Source organism: Hippoglossus stenolepis, chromosome 2 (genome assembly GCF_022539355.2).
Source record: "Hippoglossus stenolepis isolate QCI-W04-F060 chromosome 2, HSTE1.2, whole genome shotgun sequence".
NCBI lineage: Eukaryota > Metazoa > Chordata > Actinopteri > Pleuronectiformes > Pleuronectidae > Hippoglossus > Hippoglossus stenolepis.
Window position 1 is genome coordinate 3,479,534 of NC_061484.1, and position 19,955 is coordinate 3,499,488.

The window sequence follows — 19,955 nt, forward strand, 5'->3', positions numbered from 1 at the left end:
GACAGTTGCAGAGTTGGCTCTGCGAGGGTGTTTGTGTTTCCCCCTCAGTCTCTGAAGTCTAACTGTGTTCACACTGAGCTGTCTGAGCGTCAGGATGACCCGCTGGGCCCTTCTCACTCCCCTGCTGCTCCTGTTGGGCCTCTTCCTCCACAGTGCTGTCAGTCAGGAGACTGACGACTCTGCAGCAGCACCACCTCCACCGCCACCGTCGGGCCAGGCCTCTGATGGCACGCAGGCAGAGGACGAGTACGATGAGTGGGGAATGAACTCGGTCAGAGGAGGCTTTGAGGCCGTCGGCGGATACTTTGACTCTATGCTGGAGTTCATGGGCGGACGTGATGGAGTGTGCCAATACGGCTGTAGATATGGTAAGTCTGTTCAACAGATAAGTGGCATGATGCAGAATGAGAAACACCAACCCAACACAAAATAAGTTTTTCTCTTTTTGGATTCGATTGACATTGGCAAAAAAATATGAAAATCTGCTATATTCAGCCTTTTAACTGATGTGTCTGTCACTATATGGATCTTCATTTGACCACAATTTTGACCAGAGACCTTAATCTGTCTCGTATGTGTTTTAAAATGTAAGTGGATTCAAATGTAAAATTAAAGCATTTTTTTTAAGTGGTTTTAAATTTTAAAGATACTTTAAACCAGAAATTTTAAACCAGAATATAAGGTTTCTTTTAGCTATATTATTAAAATGAAAAAATTATGAATAACTTAAAAGAATATAAATGCATCTCTCTTGCTGTTTCATGGATTATCTAATATGATAAATAAGAATATATAGGACTAAATGGATGTTGCCTGAAATGATAGTTAGGTGAAAACTGACCCTTTGGATATAAATGTAATAATTTAAACATATTTTATGGAACTCAAACATTAAAAGATGAATAGGATTTACTATAGGCTGATATTGTAAATTCATCCACTTATCATCTTTGTTATCATCGGGGAGTGGGCCTGGAAATGGACTGTGACCCCAGCGTGATAGGAGAGGTTTCATGTGGAATGTGTCAGATATTTCTTTGATTGTCAAACAGAATCCAGCACATGTGCACTGTGCGTGTTGTGAAACATGACCTACATCTTATCTGCTCTCAGGTAAACCTCCTATTCCTCGTCCTGGATACCAGATGCCAGAGCCTGATGGATGCAGCTCCTACTTCTTTGGACTTCCTGTTCCAGAAGGGGTATGTTTCCTCTGACTGCATCAGGGAAATTCTTATAGGAAACTGTTAATAGATACAAATATGGAGAGCTGAATCTGTCTTCCAAAGGGCCATGAGAAAAAATGACTGGAGTGGGTAAGGGAAGGTGGCTGAAATGTATTTTTGACTTTTTAAAAAGCAAGATGCTCCTTTTATATTTCATTTGGACCCTCTCTCTAGCCTCAGGAAATACAATAACTTCCTTAGTAACATCTCTTAGCTTAACATATGGAACAATATTTTCTATCGGCCTAACTGCATCTTTAACAAAGTTGAGGAAGAATTATGGAAATGTAGAACTAGGTCTATTGTGAATGAGTGTACAGTGAAGGCAACTGTTTGCTGGTGAAATAATGGATCCTGAGAGAGATTATGTTCCATACTAACTAGTAACATCAATGTTTACAGTATCAAAATATTCAAAACCACACACTCACTCACACACTGAATCCCCTCTGTTGTGTGCCAGATGGATATGGGGATCCCTGCCATGACCAAGTGTTGCAACCAACTGGATATGTGCTACGACACCTGCGGCTCCAACAAGTACCGCTGTGACTCCAAGTTCCGTTGGTGCCTCCACAGCATCTGCTCCGACCTCAAGAAGAGCCTTGGCTTTGTTTCAAAGGTTGAAGGTTGGTAACATTTCTAACTTTTCATTTATGAATGCAAGTTTACAGAGTCCGCTCCAGTTCATCAGCACCGCCAGATATTCAAATTTAATTAAAACTATAATTAAAAAGTGTTTGCGGAATTAAAGGTTCAGTGTGTAGTATTTAGTGCCATCTAGTGGTGAAGTAGCAGATTGCTTTGAGGGTGAAAACCCCTCCCTTCATCTTCCCCTTCAAGCATGTAAAAGAAAATACAGCAGGTAAAATAAAAACGTAAGAGTTTAGACTCCGTGGAAGAGGACCAGCTCATAACTGAAACCCAATAATATTTTTTTCAGGTGATTGAACACTAACAAAAAGAATATACTTTTATTCTTTCTATGTATTCTTCTAATTTCTTCACACTGGGCCTTTGATTTCAAACAAAAAAATATACTCAAGTGCTTCAATCCAGTGGTGTACGAATTCAACTGCAAGCAGAGTAAATCTGACATTATATGATACTGATGAACATTGTACCTTCATTATTAGTATATTGCTCCATGTGCTGACTGACATACATGTCTGTGTCTCTCTGTCCCTTCTTGTCCTCAGCATGTGAGACGGTGGCAGACTCCTTGTTCAACACAGTGTGGACTCTGGGCTGCAGATCCTACATGAACAGCCAGAGAGCAGCGTGCTACTGTCAAGGAGAGGAGAAAGATGAACTTTAAATGAGATTAACACATCAAACCCACTCTCCTATTTATATAAAAACAGCAGCAACTACTTGATGTCTGATGATGGTACTCTGAGTTATAGCTGTGCAAAGACTGCTGTGTGACTACTTGAGTAATTTATTCATTAGGTCTTGGTTATGGTTTTGTTTTAGGCTGTTGTTTTGTTTGTTGATTGCTTAAAAACTCAAATGTGCACAAGTTGTAAGCCAAATCTGGATGTATTTGTTTTTGCATGTATGCAGACTGCTATTAGCACCTATACAGCTGGTCGTGGACTGAAAGGAAAAAGGCCTGAGGCGTGAACTTCACTTAACGTTAAGCTACTGTGCAGCATTTCGAGTGTTCCCATGTCCTACTGAGGATAATCCACTGTATGAATAAATGTTAACACATTTGTGAATGCATCCTTTCATTTCCTGGTTTATTATAGACAACACCATTCAACAGCTCTGAGATCAGTATTCTGCATTAACCAGTGTACTTAGTGAGTAGGTACTCCTATCAGTTTAGAAAACTATTATGATCATTTATTGTATTAAACAATATTGTAGATAGTTCACCACTAGATGGGGACATAAGTACTGTTGAGCAATTTTTTAACCATCCTCACACATTACTGTATATGCCACTATATATTATGTATATAATGTATATTACACTATATATCTGTACAGGAGAATAGAGCCGGTCTAGTTCCACAGATACTCCCTTCTCTCTCCAAGCAGTACCCAAGGTCAGGTTATAGATTAATGACCAACCAACAGTACATTGTGTCTACGCTCATTGACTTTCATATCTAACTCAGATGCTCCAGACAGAGAGGCACCAACTTTAACTCTTTTACATATTTCACCAGTGGCAAGATGTAAGGACACAATGGGATTTAGGAATACATACTTAAGACTTAACTATCCAATAGGATGTCAACACCTACATGTAACATAGAGTGACATGTGCTTAAAATTATTGTTCGACAATGTGACGCAAGTAGAGGGAGATATACTGGGAAGCAGTGGGAGACATCTTCAGACTTGGGGGGTGGTGACAATTGCTCATGTTACTCTGTTAGCGTTTGTATATTGTTTCACCTTCTGGTCTCCTTGATGCATCATGTCTACATTAAAACCTTCTGCCTAAGACATCAGCTGCTGCCTGAGTTCTCCTTTCACCAGCTTCCAGAAAACTTCCATAACAATTACCACTGAGGATGAAACACGTACACCTGGAAACAACAGCAACAGCATTTAGACCTTCATGTTAGAAAATAACCCAGTAACACTGTATTTCAAATCAATAATTTGACTGAGACTCAAAATATAATTGAATATTTATAACTATGAAGCATTTATATGATTTAATTATTTATTAATGATTTTTGTGTTCAAATTAAAACGTTTTTTTTTTTTAATGGTGATTTATATGCTGTGTTCCGGTTTTATTGTAAAACATGGCTCACCTAGCACCAGTGAGCTCTATTTTGTCAGGATCACCTGTCCTGTCTGCCAAAGCTCTATTTGAGCTCAATGCTAAATTAGCACTGAATAGATAAAAAAAAACACTGAGCTAAAACAGTGGCAATATTGGACATAAAATTACCAGGTGTTGAGAAACACAATTCTGAAAGAAAGCAAATGTTGCTCTGTATGATACATGTGAACATTTTCAAACTGTGTGAACAGCCTCAGCCCCCGAAGCCAAAGCCTCTTCACCATCCGTACCCCAGTATCAGACCTCTTCTGCCAGGCTGAACAAACACATCTCCGCACAGGCTGAGAGTGTATTCAACAGCTTTTGGGGCCAGACCGTCCAAATAGTCCGGTTCAGTGCAGCAACTTCCATGTTGATGTCATGTCAGTGTTGAGTTCACATGTTTCTGCTGCCCACAAAATAGCCACAAATATAATCATAGTTATAGCAGGTTTAATGTTTAGCATCTCAGTATTTATAGCATTATGCTAAAACCTCTCCAAAACAACAAATTCCTTTTTGAATTATCTTGAGAAATTAAGTCTCAGACATAAGGAAATTCAGACCTGTTGGTAGCGCTAGAATAAAAGTAGAGTCACAAAGTCATTGGGATCCTCTAATGGGTGATTATTAAAAAAATGTACAGTAAAAAAATCACAATTCAAGATCACTTTTGACCACACAAAAAAATCAGGTCGTCTATTGTAAAAAAAATAAAAAAGAACATTTGTGTCAACATTTTCATTATTAGACACTGTACTCAGTGTGTGAACAGCCATTATTGAGTGAATGCATGACTACAATAAAAATTGAGTTAAAGGGATAGTTTATCCAAAAATGAAAATTCACTCATTGTCTATTCACCACTATGCCGATGGAGGGGTGGGTGAAGTGTAGGAGTCCACAAAACACTTTTGGAGCTTCAGGGGTAAACAGTGGTGCAGCCAAATCCAACACAGATGAAGTAAATGGTGAGCGATTCTTCAAACGTAAAAAAACAGAAACAAAATACCTGACATTCACATTCGACTCGAAATGGTGTCATCTACTAAAAAATGTTCTCCCTGATACACACGTGAACACGGGTCCAGAGGAGGATTTTTTTTTTTTTTATGTTTGAAGAATCGGTCCGCAGTTCATTTGTATTGGACTTGGCTGCAACACTGTTTACCCCTGAAAATCTAAAAGTGTTTTGTGGACTCAAACACTTCACCCACCCCTCCATCGACATAGTGGTGAGTAGATAATGAGTGAGTTTTCTCACTCATTATCTATCCCTTTAAGGCAGAGAAATAAGAGAAGAACAGATTTTTCTTCATCAAGTTTATACAGTACCAAGAGAAGAAAAAGCAGAATGAAACAGAATAACAAAGTCAAGATATACACAGAAATGCAGCGATGAAATTAGTAAATACTGCCTTTCCAACTGGCAAAATTTTCACAAATATATTCCTTCAAAGATGTCATTCACTTGTTGGAGAAGGATTCAGCGTGAATCTGGAAATATGACAAATCCCCAAAGTCCCATGACACAAAAAACAGTATGTGTAAATGACGAGTGTTAAACGCGAGGTCCATGTGGTCTGTCATCACACAAGGTACATTCATATAAGGTCTTGATAATCCACAGATCTACAGAAAAAAAGAAACAATTACATGAGGCCAGGTGACAGCGAGTCGCAAAGTTTCTATTAAAGTCATCATCACACACTTCACTACAAAAATGCTGTCAGGGAATTTGTGACTAATTTGCTGCCTTTAATATTGTGTTTGATGAATATTAAACCTGACCACGTGTCTCACAGAGAGGTGTGAAGAAGGCCTCTGCAGGAATCCTTTAGATCAGGAGGTTTTGTGGAATGTTTTGAGAGTTACCATCCCTGATGTTGTAATCAGATGAACCTTGAGACAGTCTCCATTCTGCAATCCTGACATGACTTCCTGTGACCTGGATTTATACCTGTTCCCTCCCATTTGGTTTAATACTTAGGCGTTTCCATTGCACTTGATTCTGTTTGGTTAACCTGTTTGCATGCATGATGGACAAGGAATCTTCTCTGTGTACACATCCATGTTGTAATAAACGAAAATATTCCAGTAAGGCCAACTGAGGATCCTCAAGTTAATTATTTTATTCACCACACCGATTACAAAGTCAGCCATCTTTAATCACATATCTCTGCCAAAGATTTGTCTTCATCAAACACAAAATCTATTTCAGAAATTTGAATTTAACTAATGCAGTTCCTTTTCAAAATCTGCCTGTTCTCCTGTCCTGTGTTAATACTACAGTGCTGAATTATTCCTTGTCATTAGTGAGTCCTCCTCAAACAGTTCTACAATATACTGTCACTTCTTTTTGTTTGTGTGCTGGATGTTGTGCACAGAGCTTTTTATAAACAGTCTGTGATGCAAAGAGAAGGTAGACAACTTTGTGTTCATCCTACCTGGTTTATCTGCAATTAAGATTTTATAGCCAATCATTTTCACAAAATAAAATAGTGCTCAAATTGTATTAATATTAAACATATTGCACATCCAAATCGCACCGAACCCGGCACTGCACTTTTCTCAGGGACATTTAACATTGACTTTATGTACTTACTCATTGTGAGGGGTTCGGGAGTTGGCTGGCTGTGTGACTTGTCGCTTCACCCTCTGGTTAAATGCTTCAAGCTACAACAACAGGAAAAGAAAATCCTGAAGAGAGTCATTTCATTTTCTATTCAGTCAATTTCAATTTGCTATGTGTGCAGTACTGATACACTGTCTAGTTCCACTACATTTACTTTGTACATATTACATTAGTGATGACAGGGTTTATCCTCTGGGCACCATGAATGTCTGAACAAAAAAAGTTTTCAGTCTGGTCCTGGTGGGCCCACAGACTGACATCATCATCCACAGAGCCATGCAGCTAGCTAGTCTTATTTATGTTATGGCACTGCATCAAAATATAATTTCCATATTTCCTTCAATCTTCTAGATCTGTTTCAGTAATGAAAAATATCTGGAGCACCTCAAAACCCACAATCACATATTAATGTGTGATTGATTGAATTATTAGAACATTTTTACAGATCAAGTAGTTGCCATATTTGATCATAAAATGTAAAAAATGAAAAATAAATTGTTTCCTTGCATGACTTAACTTTCCAGTAGTCTTAACTGAAACTTGTCTGCTAATGAATGACAGAACTACACCTCCTACATGAGAAGGATGGGGAAGTTTATAAGACCAATCCTCCACTCACCTTTTTCCTCAGGTTCACCTTTATTTCCTCCTCCGGTGGCAGTCTTTTCCTCCTCCGGTGGAAGTCTTTTTCCTCCTCCGGTGGCAGTCTTTTTCCCTCCTCCGGTGGCAGTCTTTTTCCCTCCTCCGGTGGCAGTCTTTTTCCCTCCTCCGGTGGCAGTCTTTTTTCCTCCTCCGGTGGCAGTCTTTTTTCCTCCTTTGGCTGCACGGTTTTTAAATTACCTTCTTCTAAAAGCCTTTTTCTAAGCCTTCTTCTTTTTAGGTTGAAATTTCTTGACATTCTTCTTTTTTTTGAATATCTACTTGGTGCCTCTGGAACTGGTCGAATCCACGTTTGACGCATCCCTCTGTTATCTGTATTTATCTTTCGCTCTGATATATGCTTCTTTATGAAGTACTGAGGGGTTGACTTGGTGCTGATGACCTGCAGGCAGCGTTGGCCAGCTGATCCAGCCTGGCCTTCACTTGTAGACAAGTCCGGATTCACAAGCAAGTTATTGTCCTTAAATGCTGATCTCCTTCTTTGCCGGTTATGATGAGGGTTAACAATGTTTGGTGCTACTACCGATTCAGGAAGGTAATGGTCTGTGACCGGTGGATAAGGATACCCACTGACATCAAGGGGGGGAGGAACAACCCCCTGCGTGTATGTGGAGTAAGAATTAGTGGTAGCACCATCATAGTCAGTGTACCTGGAGCACTGGGGCAAAGTGTAATCTGAAAATTCTGTCAAAGAAGCAGGGTGGGCATTGCAATAAGCTTGTTCTTGTAAATACTGATAAAGATAAGAAGAGTCTTCTCCTCTGTCTTCATCTATGTCTCTGGGCCTCTGAGCTTCCTCGCTGTCCTGGTTGCCATCTCCTGAGTTACTGCATTCAGACTCTCGCTTTTGTTCTGTGCACCAGGTGTGAGAGGGATATTGGCGTGAGAGGCTTGGGATATAGCTCCTCTCTGTCAACCTTGAAGAGGATGACGATGAAGACGATGAGCTCCTGCAATGTCTGTCGGAGGCTCTCTGTCGACTCTCCTGCTCCACTCGGCTGTCAGCATCAACCCTGCCTTCAGGCTTCTTTCCATATAGCCTCTCCTGAGTCCGGTCTGCCAGTTTGCTCATCTCCTCCACTTCCAGGCTCAACCCCAGAGTTTTAAGTACGTTCTGCAGCTGCTCATGCTGCTCATCCACCTTTGGGGGTTCTTCCTCTTTCTTCTTCTTCTTCTTTTTTACTGCTGGAGGAGACTGTGATCCTCTGCCAGAGCATAAAGAGCCATCTCCTTTATCATTCTTCTTTTTCTCTTCATCCCCACGCAGAGAGGGACTGTCATTGAGGGATTTTTCTCTACTGGGCAAGCTGGTCCTTCTCGCTCCATCGTCAGTCCCACTGCATCCCGGCAGGGAGTCTCTGCTGTGTGATCCCCAGCTCTCACCCATTTCTGACTTGTCCTCCACAGCAGAGGGCTGAATGTTGAGGATCTCCTCACCTAAAGCAAGATTCTCACCATCTTCATTGACAATCCTGCTGAGCAAGTCAATGTCCACTCCTTTGTTGAGAACACTAAGGAAGCGCTGGAAACCCATGTCCCTGGTCTCCTCCTTGGCTGGTGAAGTAACTCTTTGGCTGGGAGGAGGCGGTGTAACATCAGGGACCTGGGAAAAGTCACAGATACAGAGACTTCACTTATTGTAAAAACATTAACTTCTATGTTGTCTGTTAAGTAATCTTGGCACCATATCATCTGTTATTTGGATAATATTGTTTTTCATTACACTAAGGTGTTTTTTGCTTTAAAAATGTTTTTATCAGCTGCCAGGAGAATTCCAACACTACAAATTAAGCCCGGTTTTGACACCTAGCTTTTGACAAAATAAATAAATAAATACAAAACTCACAGCATTCCATCTTAAGTATAGACATCTCTGTCCCGCGGAGTCTTAAATCATTTCCTTCTACAGTGCTGTATTACACATTTAAGAACCAAGAGTTCTTCTCTTGATGTTTTTCCCTGAACTTATCTGACCAATACAGAATTTCTGATTAAGGCTGTGCTTTTTAATTTGAAACCAGGACAACCAGGTGTTTATAGGCTGTTAGTCAAAGTGTTTTCGGGCTCTAACCGTTTGTCAAAAGCAGCTGCCTTGCTTCTCAATGACAGCAAATCGGAGTCACCTGCCAGCTCTGTGCCCAAGTGAGGCAGCAGAGAGACAAGAAACAAGAAGTACTGTTCAATTTATTAAATAGCAATGTCAGCTTGTGACTGCAAAAGGCTGCACTAATTCAACAACAATGAGAGTGTTTGAAAATGACAGCCTATTCTCTGTTTGAGGGAACTTTCAACTGTTCAGCCATGTCTGAATGTGAATTGGACCTTTCTGAGGTCTTACGGTAGTATTAGATTGCGTTTTCTCAGTACAACCAACCCCAAAAAGTTATGAGAAGTTATGGACATTTTCAAGAAAGCTGTAATTAGGGGAGTTGAAAGTGTAACAACACTAATATAAGTTAACATGTGGACTCATGGTCATGACAATTTTGATCTATGGGAGTAAAATAGATCCATACATTTTTTTGAATTTACAGCAATACAACAATATAGCTTGTGTTGCACTACACAATAAGCCATTGTGTAATAGCTAGGAGGTGATTTCATTATGTTTTAGTGTTTACTTAAAACAAATTACAAACCTCTGTGTTTGGTGGCAACATGTGGGGGTCACTAAATCTCTGCTTCATTAATGCCTTCACTCTCAGTTTCAGGGGATGATCTTCAAGGATCAAATCATCCTTGGATGAGTTCATTCTCCTCTCGGGTGACAGGACCTGAGCATAAACAGATGAAGCAATAAGACAATGTACAATATAGATATATACATGATAATACATTTATCAATTTATGCTAGACACTGTCTATTCTCATCGATGTTATAAATATTTTTGTTTTGTTGATGTGCTTTGCTGCAAGTGACATCTGTTGCACTTCTGTCCGTCCCGAGAGAGAGATCCCTCACACTCTCTCTGAGGTCTCTCCTGTTGAAAGGGTTATTTTTGTAGTTTTTCCTCACTCTTTAGGAGCAGAGGATGTCACACATTGTTAAGCCCTTTGAGGAAATTGTGATTTGTGGATATGGGCTATACAAATAAAATTAATCAATTGACAGTCCATTACCTCGAAAGCACTGTTTTCTCACAGTAAGCTACTGGTACAAAACAGCCGCTTGATTACTTGATCAATCTACAACTGTTAAAAGGTCCAGTGTGTAAGATTTAGGTGAAAGGGATCTATTGACAGAAATTTAATATAAAACAATCCTAGTGATGTCTTCACGAGTGTGTTCCATCTACGTTATAAAAATTGCTGTTGTTTTTACTCTAGAATGGGCCCTTTATATTGAAATACTGTATATTTACATCAGGGGGGGGGGTCCTCTCTATGGCGGCCGCCATGTTTCTTGTAGTAGCCCAGACTGGACAAACTAAACACCCTTTGAGTTTTTATGAAAACTGAAGGTTACAACAGGTTCTCTTTCATGTTTGGAAGGGGAGGGTGAGGTGAGGGGTATTCAGATGCCACATGACAACTCACCACTTTATTTCACTAAATTCTACACACTGCAACTGTTAATACTCACCTTTGGCCAAATGCTGAGAGATTGCCGCTGCTGCAAAATGAAATTGACTCTGTCTCGAAGGCTTTCACCGTTGCTTGTTTCAGCATCGGAGGAGAGGCCTGGCTCCAAAGTTTTCAAAGCGATGGCAGCTTTCTTGAGTATTATTTTCTGCTGTATCTCTCGGAGCTCTTCACACTTTCTTGCGAGCTCTTCGTCATTCTTTTCTTTAGCCATGTTGACTCTGCTGCGGTTGTGTGCTTCATCAGCTGGGTATCTTGAGTATTCGCAGTATGTGTCACAGCCATTATAAGTTCTTGATGTGTTTCTCATGCTGTTACTAACATCACCGTCACTTGGGTCCAGATGTTTCTGCAGTCCTCGCAGGGCATCCCCCCACTGCAGTGGATCCATGGTTCAGTCAGTCAGATCAGTGTGTGAACTTCCTGTAAAGATGAGTTGAAGTGTGTTAGCAGTTACCTGTAGTTACTGTAGTGAGCAGAGAATAACTTACATCTGACTCGGTCTAAACAAGATGTGCTCACACAGACACACAATCTTCCAGGGACCCAGACATTACTTTAGCTTGTATGTCGAGAAATCAACGCTAGTTTCTAAACCAAAGCAAAATGACATTTATACATGCTTTAATATTCATGGTTTGACTAATCATGGCCCGAGCAGACTGTAAACCCACTAAACACTGTTTGTGTAGCTTAGCTCGGCAGCTAACAGACTGTTTACCTGCTACGATTCCTCAAGCGGTGCATGGTTCTTCTCTCACATCGCGGAGGAAAATGCTGTTCTTATGAAAAATGGCATAATAAAAACTGTTATTTAAGAGTGAGGAGTCAAAACTGGGATGTGATGAGTTTCTGCAGGAGACGAGGACAAGTAGAAAACAGCTTTAAGTGAAGAGAGGAAGCAGGGAGCTCGCTGTGGTGTTGACAAAGACACGATAGCAGCGCCGCCTCCTGGAGGGAGGGCAGACTACAACCAGATAGACGAGGCGTTGAGATGTTCTCGTTTCTACCTCGTATCCACCTCACTAAAAGCCCATGATGGACATCAACACGTCCTGTCACACTCCTTTCTGCGAAGAGAGTTCACCAAGTGTTTGATGATGAATAATAAAACTGTTTATGCAACTGAGCCTGTTCAGTATCAACACATTTCAAAATCTGGACTTAAATCAGTGACAGCGCGAGGTTGTCTGTAAACAAAGGTAGTGATCCAATCTTACAGGCCAATAGGATGGTTTTGTCTGAACTGTCTTTGATCTTTTATAGACCTACTCCTGGTGCACTGTGGGTCATACGGATACAACGGATTCAAGACCTTTGACCAGAAAAATCTAATCAGTTCTATGAATCATTCTATCAAAGTCAAACTTTTTACTTAATTTGAAGAAATTCCCTCAGCATTCCTGACATTTCAGTCAACCCAGTGATGGCACCAACCCCTAAAAATACATATGCTCAGTACTTGCGAATAACAGTAATGTCTTTTTTTTTGTAACGCTAAAATAGTAGAGCTGAACTGAAGACTCTCAAAACTAAGTCTAAAAGTTACTTTCACTAATAGCTAATAACCTTGTTATGCTGCAATTTGTAAAATGTGTTTAAAAAGTGAAATAAACTCATTAGTGAAGACTGAATAAAAACAACTTCTGACAGGTAACTGTAATTTTTGTCACTGTACAGGCTAAACATCATTAATTATTATCCACATGTCAGCTAGCAAAGACAGTGTCTTGCTCAAGGGCACTTTGGTTCCAAGGATTTGAGATGATGTAGTGATGTAAACCCAGGGCCACTGTTCAGTATCAATACAATTACAATTATGTAGCCATTTACTTAGAACCACTGTGTTTATTATGCAAGTTGGATATTAACACAACAGTTTTCTGAGCTGCAAAAACACATTGTTTATGTTGCATTTTATTAGGGTGAAGGCTGTATCCTACAATAATACATTTGCAAACAAAATGAATTTCAACCAAAATTAGTGTATCACATTATTAAACAAATTTTAAACCATAGAATGAAGAAGCTGACCCTGTCGGAAGTAACTTTCAAAAAACCTTCAGTGTTTTTCTTCAGCCTGATGTTGTGCTGTGGTTAAAGGACAGACTGAGTAATGGACTCAGCTCCTGAGGGTTTTGGTAATTACTTGTCATCAACTACTGTTAATTTCCTCAGCTTCTCTTGTCCTCATGATTCCTGGCTTTACTCTTTACTCTCCAATTCATATTCAAACGTGTGATTTGGGGTTAAAGCAGGACATGCTGAAGGCCCAAACTGTTTACTCTATGAAAAAATCGTCTACTATTCTACAGAGGTTTAAGATAATTGTGTGACTCTATCAGTCAATGTCAGCGTTCACAGAAATTCACACTGTGTATCTTTCTTCATCCGGGTTGTTTGGTTTCAATGACCTGCAAACACCTGGGCCTTGCCTGCGTTTTGGATTTTTGTGCTGTGTTCAGTGGCTGAAGTGGGTTTATACTTTCCTGGTTAAAAAGGGTTGACTGAGGATTACTAAAGTGTTGTGGGAGTAGATGACTGGTTTGGGTGAGTACTGCCGGAAAGATGTTCAGAGGCCGGTTGATGGGATAAGGGAGGTAGGGAGGTAAAAAAAGCCCGGGTCTAACATGGGGAAAATTCGGGGCCAGGTTGGGAGGCAGAGATGGATGTAGAGCTGGGTATGGCAACTGTGAATAATTCACTGGAGAGTATGTCGGTATCGCAGGTGTAAGAGGTGGTTGTAATAAACTGTATGTGTTGCTTGGAGAAAATGTTTGTAATGCAGCAGTGCTTTCCTGGGAGTTAGTTTCACATTGCTCACTGTCTTTTAAAGAACTACTGCTGTCATTCTGGTCATATTCAACAGCTTGATGTACCTGTATTTGATGTACCTCTGTTACATCCCTCCGAGCACTACCACTACACGAGTCTTTTTTCACGTAACTGTCCCGAGTCAGAGAGCTGAAATTAGATCTGTTTGATGATGATGATCTACTGCGATGTCTCTGAGAAATTGCTCGCCTTTTGTCCCTTTCCGTGCTTCCTCCATAATGGCGGCCCCTATCACTGTCCTTCTTTCCGTATAAACGCTCCTGGATTCGATGTGACATTTGACCCAATTCCTCAGATCCCAAATCCATGCCGATGGCCTGCAGAACATCTTGCATCTGCCTGTGCTTGTGCTCATCTTCAGGGGTCAGGGTGGTGTTTCCCACCACTGAAGGAGACCTGGATCTACTGTTCAAGCTGTAGTAGCTTTGTCCGGCATCTCTCCTTAGCAAGGATTTTTCATCAGGTGGAGAGCATCTCTTTGGGCTGAAGGACCTGTGATGAGGCTGTGGAGACGCCAGTCTCTGGGATCCTTCGCTCTCAGTCCAGCAGTGGTTATTTTGGTTGCTTCCTTGTTGCCTCCTAGCAGAACTGGGTGACCACTGACGTTCTGCAGTGTTGAAAGAAACTGGAGAACGTGGTCCATCTTTGACTTCTGGAGGGGTCTGAGCCACAACTTTGGTGAGCATGGCAACGTTCACACCCTTGTTGAGCAAATCGAGGAAACGCTGGAAACCCCTAGTTGAATTCTGTTCAGGAACAGAAGGACCCTGGTTGGGGATGTCACTCTCGAATGACTGAGGAGAAACACAAAGAAGAAACCATAGTTTACAGAGTTGATAACTGCAGTCCAGTGGCGGCCTGCACATCTGGAGCAGCGGGACATTTCCCGCTGGCCAGATGGTCTTTTTGGCCTTGAACTGAGAACTTGATCAGCTATAATGTTGCAAGCAGGAATGAGTTGACGGACCTTTAAATCCAGCTATGGTCAGAAGAAAAGGAAAAGTGGAGCAGAGAGGGAGAGAATTAGGAAGAGAAAAGCTCTTGCCTCAGATGAAGCTGAATAGTGCCACATAAGCGACATGTTCGCCAGGAAGGGACAAGGTCAGTCAAGTGACACTCAAACTGTACAGCAGTACAGGACTGCTGTCAAACCACCCTCCACTTCAAAACACATGGTCAAACTAGTCTCCACTCATTTCACGGTGCACATTGTAAAATTTAAGCAACAAAATAACAGACAAACAAACTACCTCTTTCCACAGACTAATTTCCCTTCGCAATGACAGTTCACCACCTCAGATGGTGACCCAGACAATATCAGGACATTCTGATGTAGAATTTCAAAGTAAATTGAAATATCGTATTTTCACTGTCCCCCCCTAGATTCAGATTGATATTGAAAACAAACTACCTGTTTCCACAGAATAATTTCAATTCACAATGACCACAATCAGAAAAGTCAGAAAAGTTTACCACCTAGAGGTCTGGTGCATTGCGTGAAAAGGGAAGCCTGGAAAACAACCTACGAGGAAATAGGCAACCCTCAAAAAAACTAGTCTCTTGAAAACCTGAATTCTGCAAACTTAATGTTCTACTGCACTTTCATTCCTAATGATTAAGGCTACTCTCTTAAGCACCCCAGTTCAGCCATGCACCTCTTTTACATTAAATTGTTGTCAGTCTAAAATCTTAAAAAGCACCATGGCCATTTCTACACAAAGATCATCATGGTAGCAATCTTACTTGTTTTGTGTTTCTAAATGCTCTGCTGAGTTACAAAGTCCAGGGGCAAAGCAAAGCAGAAAGAGTGGCTCACTCCCACACGTAACTCTGCACCTAAAGAGCCTGAAACACCTCATTGATGCCATTGTTACTATGGCAACAGCTGATCACGAAAATTTGTGGTAAAGGATGTGACATTTCCGAGTTGGACCAGCTGAATAATCATCGGAATATGCAATATGAATGCGTCTGAGCGGAGAATCCCCTCCTGCATTGTTCATGTGTGAAAGGCAAACTTTGGAGAAAGTCTGGACCCAATTCTGTAGACATTCTCTGGAGTCCATGTCTGAAAACGGCTTTAGGAAGACAACGAGATCTGAGAGTTTATTGTGATACGGGCACATGCCAGTGTCGATGTGCTGTAAACAAAAACATGCGATCTCCGCAGTGTAATGCTAACATAACGTCACGCCTCTACATGCTGCACCCCCCTGACCTCCAGAGATTTCAGCGTTGTTGTGAACGCAGTTGACCAAAGAATCTCATATGTGAAAGTCAAACTCCTGAACTCCAGAGAAAGTCTGCACAATTGGGTCCAGACATTTTCCAGAGTTCATGTCTGAAAACAGCTGAAGAAACATAGTTTCAGAAGGGGATGCACAAGTTATCACATGTGAAAAAACCCACCTGCCCACAAGGTTCATTTAATGGAAACCTTTTTCTATGTTGACGATGATATTCATGTCCCTTGGAACGGCAGTCATTCTTCTCTCTAGGTTTGCCACAACTCTGTTCAATGTAGAGGAGAGTTTCATTAAAAAAAACAGCATAAGGATTAGTAAGATAACACAGCACAAGGATTTTTAAAAGACATACTGTGTCCTCATAATGCTAACGCTCAGGCAGTTTTTATTGTGTCCTACCTTTGTAGAGCGCTCTTGTGATCCAGTCCGCTCTTGTGATCGAGTCCTCTCTTCTGAATGATCCCATCTCCCTTTGTGATGATCTTTGTCTTTGTAATATACAGACGATTTGTAATCATCGTGTTGTTGTCTATAGGGATACTCCTCATGTCTGTGCCTGTGTCTGGAGTCCTGAGAGGGTTTCCTGTATTTGAGATCTTCTTCCTGTGGGAGCGCATGTTCGAAATCCTTGGGTACACGTTTATGTGAAAAACTGTCTGGTGACTGTCTGTGGTTTCTATCATCTGGTTCACGCCTGTACCTGTATTCGTCTTCATGATCCTTTGCATACCTTCGCCTTGTCTTGTCAGCAGCCCCCCAATCAGGTGAAGACATGCGTCCTCTAACTGGGCTCTTTCTGCTCCCCTCTCTGCTCACTGCATCTTTACCGTACCACCTCTTAGGTGAGTCACTGTACCCTCTAGTTTTGTTTGTCTTCTCTGCGCTGCTGTGTCCATCCCCACCATGGTTATGATAGGAATCCCTGTGAGGATCACGCCTCTCTTCCCATCTGTCATCATAGTCGTCCCACTGCCTTGAACTTCTGTCCCCGTACTGCCGCCTGTTACTGTGCTCAGCCCTGTTTGAGTACATCATCTCACAGCAACTTCAGCAGCTGAATGAAAGTCAAAGACTGCAGCAAGAAAGAAAAAGCAACTTTAAAATCATGAGATTAAAACATAAATTGTACCACATGAACATGGATCGTATTAGGTCCAGTCGATGTAAAAGACATCAGGGGCGCAGGCTGCACATTGCAGCCTTCAACCAGTGACTAATAAAACCAACCAGCCGTAATTGTTTCATTACGGCTCTAATGAAAACGTGAGTTATGGCACCACCGTCCCTTGATCTAACTATTGGTGATATAAGGAGACGACAACTTCTAGCTATTTGCAGGTAGCTGCTTATCCGTTACATGTAGATAAGTAGCTAGCGAGTTAGCTTAGGTGCGATATATATCCAACTCACCGCTTTCTTATCATCGACAATTTTCTTAAGATTATTTCCAGGTAATTGCGACACATTTGTGCTAAGTTAACCTTTGTGAGCTGGTAAATGAGCTGCAGTTAAAGCTAAACTGTAGGGATGGTTTAACTAGCTAGTTAGCAATAGTCAAGAAACCTTTTGGTGCATAACCAAATAATTATATTACCTTCTCCACCGGGCGACTCCACTTTCTTTAAGGGGAAACCAGGAGAAAATAGCGAAACTATGCTTGGCAACTCATAGAAGTCAAAACCAAACCAAACAGCTTGAAGTTAGCTCACATCTACAGCCGAGGGTTCACTGGCAGGCGGATACACCACCACCATCACCAATGAATTGTTTCACTGCTTCTCCAGCTCTGCACAACAGAAGCGAGCTGTTTCATATACTGCCACCTCCTGGCTGGAGGCTGCACAACAGAACCTAATGTTATATTATTGTTATGTTATATTGGTTTGTATTTGTTTACTACGTCCTTGACATTAAATACAGTGGGGTTTGTCACACATATCAGCTATATAATAATAAAGTATATTTCTTCTTTTGGGGTCCTTTCCTCTATTTTGTATTATAGTAATTTAGTTATTCTTAAATCTGTATTTACTGATTTAGAAACCATTTTAGAAACCAAGCCTCTTTCAACCAAGCAAGAATTCAAGATAAAAAAAAAGAAGTGGGATTTGAAGAAGGACAGAAGTTGAATTGAATCCAATGTCACAATATATCAACAAACATCTTAGTATTAATAATGTGACAGTATTTTGAAATTACCTTGAGTGCTTTGTATCACTTAATCCTGAGAAAGTGCCTGCAAACAAGGGTTAGCTTAAACATTGTAAACTGGGTTTTGTTATGAAATGTTATGCATACGTCATTATGTTGAATTACTTTACAGTAACAAATCTTAAAAAGATTGTTGGTATTATAAAATTATTGTAAACCCAAATCCCACAACAATCCTCTGGGGAACATGACTCTGTATAATATTCCATGGAAATCAGTCTGACAATAGCAGATTTCTTAGATAAACCAAAACACTGATTCAGACATATTCAGCTGTCAACATTTAAAAATGTATTTTTCCAGTTGTTTTGAAGCCTCTCTCCACTGTGAAACGTCTGAAATCCTTCTTCTTCTTGGTCCTAGAAATTTGCAGCAGAATAGACAAAATAAATGTGTAACACTGCCTCCCACTCATCACACAGCAAAGACCATGGTGGAGTAGGTGTCCAGCAAACTGCCGGGGCCCATCAACAAATCTCTCACACCCACCTCCTGTGCTCTCGCACTCATATAATTAATTAGGCTCCCCCTCCTTACCCCTCACTCTGAAACTACCAGTGATTCTCAAACAACACTTTAGCAGGTACAATGTTCGGGCCAGGGGTGCGGTCCAGTGGTGAGTGAAATGACCCAGAAGTATTTCAGCAGCTGCCATAATAAGATAAGATGTTCGAATTCTCTAAATGAAAAGAACAGGAGGGTTAAATTCTTCCTATCTTATTTCCTTCCGCATAGGAAACACAGGACCATCATTTAATAATGACATTCAAAATGCAGACCCACGTATATATATAAAAAAAAATACAGCTGTTCAGGTCTCACATGATCGTCTGGGCTCCTGATTTCTTCTCAGTCACATCTGCCTAGTCAGTAGTCCCAGAGAAAACAAGCGAATTGAACTTATAATTCCCAATATCATATCATCATCAGAAATAAATAGAAATCATCATTTTAATCCCCCCCAATTGTGGATTGCACAAAAAACTCCACTTAACAAATATATATAACCATTTACAACCATATAAACAACCTAAAGGAAACTCTATACTATTAACTATAAATCTGAATATCATTTACGCAGGTCCCTTGCTTATATTTTGATTCAATTATAATTTTGATGGCTCAACTTTCTCTACTTTTATATTCCTCATGTTATTATATTATTTCACCAAGTCACTCAGTCATGTTGTTTATTTTCAATGTTTATTTTGTGTTGCTTCCTGTAAGTAACTGATGGTGTAATGTTCCCTTTAATCTGAAAACATCTTTTACTGGGACACTTGATTCTGTTTTGGACGAAAACTTTTCTTGAACTGTAGGTGGACAGCAGAGTTTGTCATTGTAGCATAAACTGTATAGTCTGCATACATCTTCTGTTATACATAAAGTTGGTTTTAAACTAAATGCTGAGTGTAACTGTAGTTTTTTCTTCGCACTATGGTTATCCTTTCCTATCTCGTCAAGGCTTCTCCTTCACATCTTTCCTTGACCTTATGATGTTTTCCATCGGGGTCAAGTAATAGTAAAGAAGATTGTTTTAAATATTTGACTGCAGCTCAAGAGTTCAGAGATAAATCTCTTTTTCTCTGCCTCTTAGGAGGTAACAACCAATGAAACTGCACATCACTGTCAACTGAAGCAGGACAGACTGCATGCCTGATCTGGTCTGACAAAATCAACATAAACCCGGGTCAGAGATAACAGCTGGGCTGTGTGATCAGCTATATTGATGTTTAAAATGAACAACCACAAGTAAGTGTAGAGATAGA

At 40.6% G+C, this 19,955-nt stretch overlaps 3 protein-coding genes across 8 annotated transcripts; 1 reads left to right on the forward strand and 2 right to left on the reverse strand.

Moving 5' to 3' along the window:
* Positions 1-17: 17 nt before the first annotated feature.
* Positions 18-2,944, forward strand: LOC118122932 (group XIIB secretory phospholipase A2-like protein). The gene is made up of 4 exons (XM_035179905.2): positions 18-368; positions 1,114-1,202; positions 1,690-1,855; positions 2,426-2,944. Exons 1-4 carry the CDS (start codon positions 95-97, stop codon positions 2,542-2,544), a joined length of 648 nt encoding a protein of 215 aa, XP_035035796.1. The 5' UTR covers positions 18-94; the 3' UTR covers positions 2,545-2,944.
* Positions 2,945-4,453: 1,509 nt separating this feature from the next.
* On the reverse strand, positions 4,454-11,824 carry LOC118125290. 6 transcript variants are annotated; one of them, XR_007034993.1, is made up of 7 exons: positions 11,616-11,824; positions 10,896-11,317; positions 9,952-10,086; positions 7,371-8,915; positions 7,272-7,301; positions 6,623-6,717; positions 4,454-5,649 (listed from the first exon to the last, which is right to left on the reverse strand). XR_007034993.1 is itself a non-coding variant. In XM_047344561.1 (7 exons), the coding sequence occupies exons 2-7, from the start codon at positions 11,283-11,285 to the stop codon at positions 5,622-5,624; spliced, it is 2,199 nt and encodes a 732-aa protein (XP_047200517.1). In that variant the 5' UTR covers positions 11,286-11,317; positions 11,616-11,824; the 3' UTR covers positions 4,454-5,621. The 6 variants fall into 6 exon arrangements, 3 of the variants coding, with proteins under 3 accessions (XP_047200517.1, XP_047200514.1, XP_035039638.2); XR_007034992.1 differs by having other exon boundaries at positions 7,347-8,915; XM_047344561.1 differs by having other exon boundaries at positions 6,623-6,693.
* An 898-nt stretch (positions 11,825-12,722) lies between these two features.
* Positions 12,723-17,771, reverse strand: LOC118097971. The gene is made up of 4 exons (XM_035141311.2): positions 17,570-17,771; positions 16,375-17,047; positions 16,139-16,240; positions 12,723-14,523 (listed from the first exon to the last, which is right to left on the reverse strand). The coding sequence occupies exons 2-4, from the start codon at positions 17,008-17,010 to the stop codon at positions 13,282-13,284; spliced, it is 1,980 nt and encodes a 659-aa protein (XP_034997202.1). The 5' UTR covers positions 17,011-17,047; positions 17,570-17,771; the 3' UTR covers positions 12,723-13,281.
* Positions 17,772-19,955: the final 2,184 nt, after the last annotated feature.

Excerpts from the sequence above, each read along its gene's own strand:
- LOC118122932 (XM_035179905.2), top strand. The coding sequence starts at position 95 with ATGACCCGCTGGGCCCTTCTCACTCCCCTGCTGCTCCTGTTGGGCCTC. Across the intron at positions 369-1,113 it reads CCAATACGGCTGTAGATATG|GTAAACCTCCTATTCCTCGT; the intron begins GTAAGTCTGTTC and ends ATCTGCTCTCAG. Across the intron at positions 1,203-1,689 it reads GACTTCCTGTTCCAGAAGGG|ATGGATATGGGGATCCCTGC; the intron begins GTATGTTTCCTC and ends GTTGTGTGCCAG.
- LOC118125290 (XM_035183747.2), bottom strand. The coding sequence starts at position 11,285 with ATGGATCCACTGCAGTGGGGGGATGCCCTGCGAGGACTGCAGAAACAT. Across the intron at positions 8,916-9,951 it reads TGTTGCCACCAAACACAGAG|GTCCCTGATGTTACACCGCC; the intron begins GTTTGTAATTTG and ends GACTTTTCCCAG. Across the intron at positions 6,694-7,271 it reads AGGTGAACCTGAGGAAAAAG|CTTGAAGCATTTAACCAGAG; the intron begins GTGAGTGGAGGA and ends CTGTTGTTGTAG.
- LOC118097971 (XM_035141311.2), bottom strand. The coding sequence starts at position 17,010 with ATGATGTACTCAAACAGGGCTGAGCACAGTAACAGGCGGCAGTACGGG. Across the intron at positions 16,241-16,374 it reads CACAAGAGCGCTCTACAAAG|AGTTGTGGCAAACCTAGAGA; the intron begins GTAGGACACAAT and ends TACATTGAACAG. Across the intron at positions 14,524-16,138 it reads TAAATGAACCTTGTGGGCAG|TCATTCGAGAGTGACATCCC; the intron begins GTGGGTTTTTTC and ends GTTTCTCCTCAG.